The sequence below is a fragment of the Python bivittatus genome, unplaced genomic scaffold, assembly GCF_059951505.1.
Source record: "Python bivittatus isolate LINGU-HERP-01145 unplaced genomic scaffold, Pbiv_v1 ctg000850_np1212, whole genome shotgun sequence".
In the NCBI taxonomy this organism is placed as follows: Eukaryota; Metazoa; Chordata; class Lepidosauria; order Squamata; family Pythonidae; genus Python; species Python bivittatus.
Genome location: NW_028277112.1, coordinates 64,727,163 through 64,741,520, shown reverse-complemented (window position 1 = coordinate 64,741,520; position 14,358 = coordinate 64,727,163). Strand labels below are relative to the sequence as shown.

Genomic DNA, 14,358 nt, shown 5'->3' with positions numbered 1-14,358 from the left:
AGAAAGGGAGCAGCAGCCGGCGAAGAGTTTTTAATTTCGAGGTTGTCCAGGGGAAGCTGTAGTAGCGGAGAGAAGAAAGTTATTTCGGTCGGGAGAGAGGCCGGTGCCGGAATCCGCGCTTGACCCTCAGCCCTGCCGTACGGAAAGGAGGGGACGGCGGCTCACACACACGCGCACAGAGGGATACACGCTTACCCGCACAAAGACCGACTCGGATGTTATTACTGGCGACCGGGCGCACTGTGTGCGCGCGCCTACCTAGACTCCTCTTCATTCCTTACTTTGCCCTGGGTCTGAATCCGGATCGGAGAGTGGATTTTACAGCGGCTCTTTGGGGCGGAGAAGGGTGTCGTTCAGACATCCACTGCGTGGATGCCCTTCGCTTTCCCTTCCCCCTCTAACACGGCGTGCTGCTGCCGCTGCCGCCGCCGCTGCTGCTCTGGCAGGGAGGCGGTGCGCGAGCAGCTGCTGCGTTTCCTGAGCAGACCGCCTTTTGTTTTTGCGATTGCACCGAATTAAGCCTCCCCGCCCCCCCGTGGCCCCCTCCCGCGGGCTAGGCAGGAAGGGGCAAATCGGAGGCAACTGCCCGTGCGGGTAAGCGGCTGTCGCCTCCTTCCCACCCTTCCTTTCACCCACCCCCGGTGTACTTTGCTCGGCGGCGGCTGCTCCTCCTCCTCCTCTTAAGGAAGTTTCCTCCCCTCTCTTCTTCTACCACCCGCGCCGCACTTCCCCTATTTCGCAGGCTGCCCGCCCCAACTCCTCGGGGAGGAAGGGCTGCTGCCATCACCCCCTTATCTCGAGCGGGGCTGGGCTGGGCGCAGACCACCCCCGGCCCCCGAGCGAGGCCGAATGCCGGTGGCCGCCAATTCGCCACCCCGCGCGGTGCAGCAGCCCGACGCCCGCCCCTTCCCTGCCTCCGCCCGCCTCCGGGACCGGGACCCCGCCAAGCCCCACCACCACCTAGGGGCCGGCGGCGCCGACGAGCGCCAGGAGCCCCAGCGCCACGGCCAGGCCGGCGGGGAAGCGGCGGGGCGGACGGGCGGTAGTGGTGGCGGCAGAGCGGCGGCTCCTTCCGGCGCCCCTTCGCCGCCCCCTTTGCTCGCCTTCTTGCCGCCCTCGCCGCCGCTGCGTCCCGCTGGGGGCCCTTCGCCGCCGCTGGAGCCCCCCCGGACTCGCTCCCGCTCTCGCTCCGGATTCCTCAGCCTCCTCGCCATGAACGGCGGCACCGCCGCCCCCGCCGCCGCCGCCACGCACTTCCAGCCGCCGCCGCCGCCTGCCCCGCCGCATCTCCACGGGCCGAGCCTGCCCGAGTTAGGCGTCCGCAGCCAAGGCAGGGGCAGCCCCGCCGGACACGGGCACCCTCGAGCCCCGCCGGGCGCCCGGGCGCCCGCACCAGGTAATGGGGCCCAGGCGGGAGGGGAGGCGACGGGAGCTGGGAGCCGGGAGCCGGGCGGGCGGCGAGCTGGGGAGTTGTCTGGGCTTTGGGCGGCGGAGGGGAGGGGAGGGGAGGGGAGGGGAGGGCGCCGCGCGAACGAGCGAGCGAGCGAGCGAGCGAGGTCTCGGGAAGTGGCGATCGGAGGGGAGCAGCAGCGCGAGGAGCGAGCGGCGGCCGAGCCGGAGTGCTCCGGGCGGGCTCTGCGGGAATGGGAGGTGACAGGATGTCCGCGGAGTGACTAATAAAAGAGGGTTGAGGTGAATTATAAGCGGATGCAAAGGGGGGGGGGCGGACAGAAATGTGGGGCGGGGGGAGAAGAGAATTTGGGAAGGTCTTGGCAGCCTTCCGCTTAACCGTGTTTACTTGGAAGTGAAGTCCCACTGAGTTCAATGGGACGTAACTTCCTACTGAGGCGTGTTTAGGCTCTTCGCTTATTGTTATTATTATCATTTTTTTTTTACGCGTGCTTAGAATTGCACGGCGGGGTTCAGGTTGGTATCTTGGGAATCTCAAGCTCGCTCAGACACCCTCCAATCCTTTTCCAGGCTACACGTGAGGGATGAGAAGTCGGATCTTCGCCGTAGCGAAGCGTCATAATAACGATTATAATCAGAGACCGGGGAAAGGAAAGGTTAGGGAAGATGCATAAATGAGGCACAAGGGGAAGATAGATGCTGCTTAGTTTAAGGCTGAGGAGGAAAAAGCGGTTAAAAGAAATTCAATTTCCCAATAGTGCTTTGCTCTTTCTCTGAGGGTTCAAATATGTCTGGGTTCAGGGTTTGTTTATGAGGTATATCTTGGCTACCCTTGTTTTTTTTTTCTGTTGGTAGAGGGACAGAGAGAGATACTTTGTACTTTCTTTTTAGTACTTTGCTCCTGTCATACTGTGCTTCGGAATAGCAGTACTGAAGTATACAGAATGTGCTCTCACGCTGCTGGGAATGGGGCTTCTGATTCTTTAGTGTTGAATCTGTGTGCCAGTAATTAGCTGTGGGGACAATTAAGGTAGTTTTGTCTTCTAGAATTGAAGTTGGGAGGTTGTGTCCCTGGGATGAAAATGGTTGTAGCAGGGTGCAGGTGAGAAGAGAGAAAAGAAGGTCCATACTTGGGATTTAGAAGAAAATAGCAAGCAGTCTGAAGGAGTATAATAGAATAGAGTTAACAAGGTAAAGTTTGACTAGATTGCAGCTAAAATGTTCTCAGTGTGCAGAAATAACAAGGTCAGGATCAATGTGGGGTTAAACCCAAGTATATCATGGGAGAGTAGTTTATTCAGCTATATTGGTAGTACCTGAAATTTTGAAATGCCTGTCAAAGAAAACAGTGGGGCTTGAAGGTTATATGTTTAGTCCACTAACAAAGCTGCTGTCATTAGAAATTGTATGGTAAAATCTACTGTATGGTAAAAACTATGCAAGCATAGTTTCTGTTGTGAGACAATGTTTGGATTTTCGTTCTGCTACAAGTAGAAATATACTATGGCAGAGATAATGTTTAGTTGTGGTAGATCATATATATTTATTGTCTTTTTGTGCTCTTCTAGTGCAACTTTGTGTTCTCAAAAGTAAAATTCCATTCATTTCAGCAAGAGTATAAACTCAAACAAGTATGCCTAGGATTAGAACATGTTACTTTGTTGTTGCTATTATTCCTCCAAATAGCTTGTTTATATTGGTTGTATTTTTTATATGAACTCTGTAGGCTTGGGCCTTTTTAAACAGCCATAGGAGTTTGTGAATAATAAATAATACAGTAATGTAACATTTGTGGAATGTCCATGACTAATGAAGCTTTATGGTAACAATACAGTTTTATACAAACCAGAATTAATAATTGTTTTAAATAAATTTAAAATGCCACAGCTGTAATTCTTCCTGGAAGTTACACCCTCTGCCCTGGAAGATCTTACTCCTAATTCCAGATGTGTGTGGGCTGGTTGTGGTTACTCAGTAGTGAGGGAAATACACATTGCAAGTTATGAAACTGAAGCTATTCCTTTATTATATAACTCTTTAGAGACTTTTTAAAATCAGCTTTCATTTGCCTTTATTGGATACCCAAAGTAGAATTAGTGATAGGTTCATATTTTGTTGTCTAAAACAATCAGATGTAGGGAAGTTTTTTCTGTGTTTACTAAAGAATACAAGTGCCCACACTTTTATCTATTTTGGAAGAAAACCACACAATTTTAGATGTCACTTGTTTTAAAAATACAAGTTTGTTAATTCTAAGGAATGTCAGTTTTTCTTAAACACAGCAACCTGTGAACAATTGTTCAAGTCATTTGGCTGGAATAAACATGGAAGTTAAGTTACCTTTTCTAGAATCTTATAAATTTAGCACACATTACCAGAATAAGCTTGTCTCGCAAACTGAAGACAGTACATGTGGATTACATCTGTTGTTCCTTCAATGGAGCAAGCAAACCATTCTTTCCTCTATTTTGGAGATGAATTTTATATAGCCAGATATTGCCTGTTTTCCAGAAATACTTTGTTTTCTCTTGTAAGCGAATATTTACAACAAGCGAATCTTTGGGGAGTACATTGTACATTAAATGTGAGTACATTAAACATTTCAAAAGGATCTTGTGGATGTTCTCACTGAATGGCTGTTCTGGTGTGATCTTGCTTGTTCACAGGCTGCTGCCAGGCATGTACAGAAAGATCCCCCTCTCCCTCCGCGTGCTCTCTGTATGAACATTTCTAAACAAAGCAATCCGCTATTCTTATTTTTTAAGAGTGCTTGTTCAGCCTTTGTGGAGCCCAGGGGCATTTTTTACTTTAAAAACTGTTGCTTTACTTTGCAGTGGGCCAACTTATCATTTCTTATTTTTTAAAAAAAATTTTTAAAAGTCAGGTGGGACAGAAAGCCTGACAGGTGTCAAGGAAAGCGTCTGTAGGCATACTGGAGTCCATGCACATTTCAGTGGCCGACTCCTGCTTTAGAGTATTCTCTGCTGCAAAAATACAACTATTTGTGTTCAATTTTTAATTAGGTGAAATACTAAGATTTACACAACTGTTAGTTTAAGGTTCTGCATTTCACATTTTGGTAGGTAGTTCAGATTATTCCCTTTTATTTATACTTACAAAATCTTTAAATGAAATAATCTGGCACAAATAGCAATAACAATTTAGAACGTGTATAAAGCATGCGGTTTGATTGAATGTAGTTTCTAAGTTATATTTAGGTGCAGTTATTGGAATAATACCTGACTAAAAAAGAGAGGGATTTATTTAGTTGTTTTTATATTGGATTTTAATAGTTTTTATTTTAAATTGTTATTTTTTTATGATGATGTTGGACTGAAGACTTGAATTCAGACATGCATAATATTGAGGTTGACCAGTAAATACCACTAAAATAGATGGTCTTACTTCCAATTAAGTATGCACAACCACCATAGTAGGAATAGTGCTGTGAATCTCTGTGACAAGTACTATAACTATATTTTTTAAATCTCAGAAATAAATTGAATATACTTCCAATTAAAAGTTACAGGATGAGATTAGTTGTAGATTGTTTGTGTTCATGCCTTGCGTTTTTCCAACTCTTTTTTTCTATTACTTATTCCCACTGTTGCTTCACTGGGAATGTAGATCAACTGGAAGACCACACAGCTTGATTGGCCTTGGTATATTATTGATACAACCCTCCCTTTCCTCCCTGGCATGCGCAGAGGTCTATGGAGAGAGGAGTGAAGGTTAGGAATCCTTTCATTTCATACTGGGCTTTGGAGGTTTTGAAAGTAGAGAGCATCTGTAGTTGCTGGATGTAATGAAGAACGTGTGGGAGAAGTAGAGTTTGGCAGCCATGGCCAACACAAAGTGAGAGTTCTGTTCTTCTCAGATATCTATATGATGGACCAAAATCATAGCAGGAGTGTTTCTATATTTGCCATAATTGTATGAAATAGGGTGTTTGTATAGTCAGTTTTTCACGCAGCTGGAATTCCGCTTTCTATTCAACTGTCAACAGATCAATATTTTACTAAACTATTTTTGTCCTGGAGGACAGACAGACTTGAACTCTTTTCCACGCCCTGTTTTAAGCAGTCCAGAAAACAATTGTGAACTATTGCTGGTCACATCCAATCTGTATAGCAGCTATAAGCCAGAAATACAAGCCAGATCAAAGACATCTTCACACAGTGTGGAAAACAAATGCAGGCTTGGGGTGTGATTTTAAAAATGATTTTTAAAAAACATTTCAATCATCAGTCAGTTACTTCAGAACTGAAGTTTTGGGATGTCTGAGCAACAAAAATAACAGTCTTGTGTCACCTTAAATCCTTAACACAGTTATTTTTCATGGACTGGAGTCCAGCTATCACCTTCATCTAAGGAGAATCTAGTACACAAAAGTACAGCTGTAACATATCATCTTAAAGATAGCATAATATGTTTTTAAATATCTGTTTTATAATGAAATTTAACATAACAGAGGGTTTTTTTAAATACATTTGAATTTAAACCTGCTTTTATAAAGAAAAGAACCAGAGGAAAAACTTAGCTTATGAGTCATAATAGTCACAAAGTGTGATTGTTCTAGACCTAGAGTGTGACAAATGATCACAATAGACGTATCTTGGACCACCCATTATCTCTGCTTGGCTGGCCTCTATAAATTGCTGGCCTCTTGAAAATTCTCCCTTATACATTGCGTAATACAGAACTCTTTAATACCACAGTATACCCAATTCTAAACATTACTAACCAAATAAAGTGGTTATTCTGATTTTAAAGAAAAAAAACACCATTTCACTAATTGCTGGCCTTTTTTAAAGTATGAAAAGTAAGTGGCTTTGCTGGTATCTTCCTGCATCCGGCAGCAGATATATTATTTCTCTGTTGTGCTTTCTTCCTGCTCCCTGTACCATCTAAGCTAATATAATTCTTTACCGATCAAGTAGGCTGCATAATCTGCTTTAATCAGTTTAATAACCTGTTAGTCTATAGTCTGAATTACAATATGGCAGAAATCCCAGAGGAGGAAATATGTATGAAAGAATAAAAATTAGAACTCTTGGATCTCAGCATTGACTCAGAGGGTTGGCTTAGCCTGGAGGCCTACATGGATGTTGAATGTAGTTTTTGGACCAAGATAGAGCCTTAATTTGTTTTCTAATTCAAAGAACAGTATTATCCTCACTGACCACAGTAGAAAAGGGAACATCAACAGGAGGGTTTCAGCTTTTTAATTGATTGCAATATTTGATTGCAGTATTTGGCATAGTTGTACATAGTAATAAGGAGATGAAAGATTTGTGACAGAAAAGATTGTTTTGTAATAAGCACCTTTTAATACTTGAGTCCTTACCCTACCTTTCCTATAGTTTTATAAGCAATTTCCATGAGATAATAAAAAGCTAGAGGTTTCTTAAGATAAGTTCCATATATCATTTCAGAAGAACAACTGCTGAAAGTTTGTACAAGAAACTTTAAAGGTTGTTGGCCTCTTTTTTGTTTTTGAAGAGGGAATCCTCTTTTCAATTATTTTGTGAACAATTGTGTTTGTTTTGACTATTGCCCATACAAACACTGTTAGAACAGTGGGTGAAGTTTTTAAAACTTTACCTTCTTGTAGAGCAGTGTTTCTCAACCTTGGCCACTTGAAGATGTGTGGACTTCAACTCCCAGAATTCCCCAGCCAGCCAGTAACTTCTGGAAAGTCAATCACTATGGCTTTAAGAGCCACAGATTGTCTATTTAATCTGTGTTACTGGGAGAGGAAGCTTTGTGTTTAGAATAATGGGTTACAAGAGTAATTAAGAGTATGTGAATTTTTATTATTCTGTCCATCTATTCAAAACAGTCAGGTTTGTTGAAATTGAATATTAAAAAAAAAAAGAAACAGAAAAATAAGGCCATATATATTTGCTGAGCTCCATCCATTTTCTCATTTCAGTGATTTTGGAAAACAGAATTTGAGTGTCCCAGTGGAATGTATTAGTTCCATATTTTTTGTCTTTAAAACACAATCTAAGTTCATCTCATGATAAGATGTGAAAATCACACTGAATATATTAGAGTCTGTGTGGGTAGAAAGTAGTACCAAAATGACAGGAAAAAAATCTGAGTTCAAATTTAGCCCTGAAAAATCTTCGGTGGACTTGAGCAAATAATGTCATATCTAGTAACTCTTTATGTCAGTATTTACTGTGTACAGTATATTCTTTATAGGACCGATGTGTGAGTAATAAGGTAACTATTTTCGAAGCGCTTCAACTGATGAATTCATGGTTAGAAAAGCATATATATGAAGCTGTTTCATCAGTTTTATTTTAACAGCATCTCCCTTCTGTGTATAAACAATCACAAATATGTATACGTAGAAGTGTAGTTTTAGTGGAATAGCAAAAAGATGAAGGTGATTTTTTTCTTAATAACACATTCTTTTTTCATATTAGAAGAGGCCCACTGATGCAAAACACATAGAAAAATGTCTGGTTCCTCTGTCTCTTGTAAGAGATATTGGGTGAAAAAGTTAGGGTGGGTTTACACAATATGTGATGTACAGCTCAGTCACAATTAAACAGCCTTGCATTCTGATTTGCTACAAGGTTGGCATTCCTCATCCTTAGGCAGATGGAAAATAAAAATGATTTAAAAAGTTCACATCAGTCATCATGCATAGTTCATACATTTGACTTGGAGAGTAACTAGCTATACAAACGTAAGCTAGAGATAAGGCTATCAGTTGATAAGTGAGAGAATAATTATAATAGATTGTTTTAGTAATTAAAATGTAGATAATCAGTTACATATACATTTATAAATAGCCATTTTCATAGTTCTGTTAGTTCTATATATTAAATTAGTTTTTGGAGATGCCTTTCGCTTTTGAATAGCACTAAACGCTCCCAAGATGCTTTCTGGGTTATATCTGAAACTGCTGTATAACAACTCCCTTGCCTGTATCATAACTGACAAACATTAAAAACATACATAGATATATTTTAAAGTAATGGGCTGACCTAGATTTGGCCATCCATTAGAGGAGTACATTACATGTACACTGATATTGGTTTCAGTGTTAGACTATGATTTGGGCCCACTTTTTTTTTTTTTTTTTTTAGCTCTGTTTAGGTCACAGGATTGTTGTGGAGATACAGTGGTGGAGGGACTACTGTGTAATCTTGAGTTCAGGAGGAAAGGCAGAATATACGTAAATCTCTTTAATTAATAATGTTGATCATCATGAACTTGTCCTGTTGATTTTAACATGGCCACTTTAAGTATGATTAATATTCTTTACCTATGTTGTATACCTGGAAAACTGGTTCTGTGCTTTATGGCAATAGTATTCCTATAACCAAGTTTCCCGCTTAAGTTAATTAGTGGAGTTCTTTGTGGTATTATGATATTGTTAAATATACAAAACTTATTACGACTAAATACATTGTTAAGAGAACATCAAAGAATGGTGATTTATTTTTAATATAAACTTACAATCTGTGAAGAGTATCTGATTTTAATATATTAAATTGGCATAATAGGTTACAAGTTCTCGGTGAAGACATTTAGCAGAGAGTTCATAGTACGCAGTTGGGCACAAATGGGCTGAATAAACTTGATAACTATGCCAAATAATATTTCTTTTAGTGCCTCTGAATTTTTTATTCATTATATTATTTTTATTATTATATTATATATATTATAGAATATATAATATAATTATAGAATATAATATAATGAATATTGTATTCTTTATATTCATTGAAACTGCATTTGACAACAGAACTAAGGTTTCCAAATAGCAAGATTTAAGATCCAGAAGTGTGTAACATATGAGTTCTCCTGCTGCATGAAGATATTCAGAGTTAATGTGCCTGGAAGAGTTGAATAAGTGAAGCAGGTTTGAATTTGGATTTCTCAGCCTTTTTCACAGATACACTAAGAATGTTATTCAATCCATGTATCTCTGCTCTTTTTTCACAGAAAAATAAAAACCTTTACCATGAATATGTGGCAAATAGTTTCACTGAGTTGTCTATATATAAATAAATCATTTATAAATCATAAATATAAATTTATAAATCAGTTTCATTGAGCTGCTTATGTGAGATTCTTACAGTGCCAGTTCACAAATGAATGATTGTTACTCAGTGTCAGTTTCTTTGAATGAAATTTCTGTGTCCCAGAGCAGCATATCTTTGAATATGGACTGCTGTTTGTAACTCAGGAGTAGGTGTGAGAATACATACGTTCACCCCTGGATGCTAGCGTGGGGTTGATGCATTATCTCATCCAGCAAGCTGCTTATGGACTTGCTTATGTGAATGTGATATAATTCATATTGTCAGTTCTCATACTTTGATGGAATTGGTTCACTAATTTGCTTTACTGAGTGATGGTGGCAAACAAGCATGTGTGAACTAGCCCATAAAATAATTGGCGTTTTCTCTGCTATTTGAAATCCCAACCTCCTTAGTTGGGTAAATTTAAAAAAGGCTGGGTGTAGGTACACTTAACAGAATTGGTAAGATTATTAAGATTAGGCATAGTACCATAGTATTGTAGGCTACAAGTTGGCAATACTGTCTGTATACGTAAAACAGTTAAAGATGAAATATGGCTGAAATAATTTATAAGTTTACTGTATGTGTTGCTAATCAAGTGACAAATTTAGGTAGAGGCTTTCATTTGCAAAAGTATGTTATCTGAGACTTTAGGCATTTGACCGATGTAATATAAATTGTACTGTTAAGCTATCTGTGTCTATGAATAATAAAATCTGCAGACAAGAATTTCATAATTGAGGGGAAGATCTATTTCTGTACGGCATGTTATTATGAAATATTGTGAGAGGAAATTGTTCATTTTGGTGTTATATATTGGGATTCCTCCCTTTGAATTATCAGCTGTGCCAGATTTATTTAGCAAGGATGCTCTGAGTCTGCACTCCTATTGATTTTAAATGGGCATTTAGAATTCATTAGCTTGCTGAGTCAGCCTTAGAGCAGTTGAAGTAGCAATGCTCTTCCATGTAATTTTCTTTTCCGAAGTACAGATGTGGACATCTGCATAGCTCAGGTCCATTGGCACGTGGCGCAGCATCAGCAATGCCGTACCTCAAAATGAAGCGGGAATGATTTGGGGCTGCTAATACCTTACGCTACAACCTTTGTAATTGAAGTGAAGCCTAACAATTCTTTATTCTGCCACCTTCTCAGAAATTGCTCCAATAATAAATATGTTGGAATATTTGATCACCTTTCTTAGAATGTTTTAACATCTCTGTGTTTTGTTAGAAAGCATTCCATCAGCAATCCAAAGCGTATCTGGCCATAGAAACGTATTGAACCCTTTACCGCTTATGCTGGTGTTTTAGCAGCCATTCATTGGGCCCCAAGTTTTTAAGAGCCATTTGATTTCAGTGAAGGAGGAAGTGGTGTTGCAAATATGCTTAAGTTGGTGAGGTAGTGAAAATTTTTTTGTTTTGCTTTGTTATGACTGCTAACCTTTTGTTCATATCTGTGGGACTGAGTTGGCCCCTTCCCATTCATGGCAAATTAGTAGAGAGCAAGAGAGCAACTGGGAATGATATGCTCTGTAATCCACTTGTAACTAGACTAACATACATGGGTAGTTTTAATTGATGGCAGGTTAACTCCTTGATGAGTTAAAGATGTGTCTCTTGTTAAATCCTCCTATCTTAACTTTCTAGCTAGGGGTAGTGCAAATGACTTTGATAAGGTGCGTAGATTATTTTATATATTTTCCAGGTATGAAATGGCTGTGGAGTCCGCTGTATGTGATGCAAGTAATGTTTTGTCATATCCAAATACCTGAATTTCCAAAGAATAAGAGGGGGAAAAATAAAATTAAGGAAAAGATGTCATAACATTTAGAGAGGGAAATGAATAGTTTTCTGTTCATGTCGTACAATATAAAGAGAGGTGTAGAGAGTTTTTTAAATATATTATTAAACATTATAAAGGATATATAAAGAAACATAAAAAGTAGACGGAATAAAAAGTAAAATTTGAATAAATGAACAAGGGATTTAGAAATGTCATGGAATTGGTTGCAAATAACAATGTATTATGTCACTTTAAGAGACTAAAAATCATTATTAAACTCTAAACTAAGAGTGAAATATTGAGATTTATGGTCAACGTAGTATAAATCACTGAGTAAAATTATAAACTGTAATAAATTCAATCCATATTAGCACTAATCTGTTTTTGATATCTTGTGAAATTAAAATACAGACTATACATAGAGAAATCCAATGTTTGTTTCACCAGTATTATACAAAACTTTATAAAGGAGAAGAGATTTCTCCAGTAAAAGTAGAAGAATATTTAGAGAAACAAAACTGACGAAAGATAACAGACAGGAATAAGGGAAGTCTGTGAGGCTATAAAAAAGACTAAAACAGGGAAAGCTTCTGGCCCAGATGACTTATATGTTGTTTAGTATCAATAGATAAGACAGCTTCTGTATTTTCCAAAATCAAAATGTATGCTATTGTCTTTATTGTTCCTTTAATCTAGGAGTACAAAGTATTTAAAAAGTTGTCAGTCTCTTAATCTGAAGAAAGATATTGACAAAAACTAGATTATTCAGCTATAATAATGAACTACCAATTAATTATGTAATTTCAATAGATTTATGCTGTACAGCAAAGATTTTATTCCCTTTATAATATTATAATATCTCTTAAAGCTTTGCTCCTCCAAAATACACATCGTACACATACTGTTCGTCCTACGGCTCACGTTGGCTTGAATTATATATGTCAGATGTTAACAGTAATTGATTGGACTGAATTTGCATATATTATTAAAATATCCATTTTAGGTTATGGATGCTTGGTTATTCTGTGAAGTGTGTGGACCATCTATTTTTTTAAACAATTTTATTCATTATGTCCTTCCAGATTCGACTGAACCTTTAATTCAAACAGTTTTGATCAATAGTTGTTTGAAAGAATAGGCTCCTATTTATTTTAGAGGATTTCTTTGTCAAATGTTGGCTGAAACTATCTTTCTATTTTACCCCGAGAGACAATGCCCCTGTGACTCTGGACACACAGAAACAACAGAGCATGTGCTTCTCCAGTGCCTGTGTTACAGAGACGTTCGTCCAAGCCTCATCTCACCATTACTGCATAAATACCCAGGGTACACAGGACAATTTTATACCATCCTGCTGCTTTCAGATACCAGCCCTGCTACAACATACAATGTTGCCAGGCTCTGCGTAGCAGTGCTTAAGATTCGTTGGATGATGACCTGTGCCATAAACTAGACTTAATGAGCATCTAGTTTGTCATTCTAGAGTGCTCTGTAATTTGATACAGTCTTCTATATATTATCCTTTTATGCTCCCCTACACCCATCCAATGCTCCTACCCCTCCCTTTAGATTCTTTTAGACTCTTTTTAATATATACTTTCAGTTTTATATCTTTTAGCTTTTCATAATTTCTTTTAGAACTTCTATGCTTTTTAATTGACTGTACCCTACCCTCCTTATGCTGGTCTAGGACCATAATAAAGATTTGGTTTGATTATCTTCCTATTTTTTATACATAATGTTTATTTTTGAAGGACTTACTCTGCATGTGTGTGTGTGTGTGTGTGTGTGTGTGTGTATATATATATATATATATATATATACACACACACACACATACAGTGTGTGTGTGTGTGTTTTCGCAACAGTATGTTCTCCTTCAAAAAAAACGCATACAAAAATATATATGCACAAACACATGGACAGCTAATGGGCACCTGCAGGAGCTTGCTACTTCTGTCAGACCGAAAGTGATGTCATGCTGCCAGCTCCTCCCCTTTTGTACATGCATGCAGTTTCATGATGCACTAACAAAAGGGGTTGCATCACAATGGTGCAATGCTGCTTTGGTAATTCTGTCCCCACCCTGACCCAGCTGATGCTGCTGTGCATATGATATGCATGCATTTTTCCTTTCTCTTAAAAAAGCACTCGTCTTTAAATAAGTAGATAATTGCATGAGTGTTAAATGTATTCAATTTTAAGAGTACTTTAAAAAGAGTAATAAGAGAGTCTGTCTCCAGCTTCCTGACTAAAGAATGAAACAAGATTGAGGAAAAAGGGGGGCAGAGCAGTATTTCTCAAACTTGGCCGCTTTAAGCTGTGTGGACTTCAACTCCCAGAATTCCCCAGCCAGCATGGCTGGCTGCAGAATTCTGGGAATTGAAGTCCACACTTCTTAAAGTTGCCAAGGTTGAGAAACACTGGGGTAGAGGAACAAATTACAGTATTAATTCCAGGATTCTTGTACTTACCCACCTGGGATAGAAAAACACTCAAGGAGAGAAGAAGCAAACAGTTGGCAGATACAGCAGAATGACATGGCAGGGATGGCAGAAGCCTGGGGAAAGCTGCTTCTAGATTATTCTGTTCATCAATAAATGATAGGAAAGCCCTTTAATCTCAAAGCACTCATGGAATAGCTCAGCAAGAGGGTTCCAAATGACCTCTAACAAAGATTGATCTGTTTATTATTTTTTTTTAAATTGAATTACTGTCTTAGTATCTGTCCCAAAACAATGTCATGGCAAACAAGGACCATAATATTCATATAGATTCTCTTCTGTATTTTTATATTGCTTTTTATTACAACATGACACACATATGCAGTATTAAAAAGACATCATTGCTGTCTTAATACAAGCTTCTCGAAAGTGGGTAAGATGTCAGCATCTAAAGACCTCTTTCTTTTTGTTTGGGAACAAAAGTTCAAACTCTGCCAGCTGACATCTCCAGAATGCCATTGGTGAGAGGTGCTGGGGGTTTAGCTGTTTTTGGAGAGCCATAGGATCCCCAACCCTGCTGTAGAGAAATGCTAGGGAGAAGACACAATATTAGACCTAGGCCTAGTCTTTTTTGGAAGAAAAGTTAATTTCAGGCTATGTATAAACAAAAC

The 14,358-nt window shown here is 39.4% G+C and overlaps 1 protein-coding gene across 2 annotated transcripts in view; it reads left to right on the top strand.

The window, feature by feature from the left end:
- Positions 1-722: 722 nt before the first annotated feature.
- The window catches only part of RNF38 (ring finger protein 38), an 86,365-nt gene continuing 72,729 nt past the window's right edge, over positions 723-14,358 (top strand). Inside the window, exon 1 of one of the 2 annotated variants that reach the window (XM_088130472.1) lies at positions 723-1,396. In XM_088130472.1, coding sequence (XP_087986598.1) covers positions 850-1,396 — 547 coding nt within the window. In that variant the 5' untranslated portion in view covers positions 723-849. Of the gene's footprint in view, positions 1,397-1,588; positions 1,693-14,358 lie in introns of those variants that run through there. The other variant, XM_088130473.1, reaches the window with a different exon arrangement.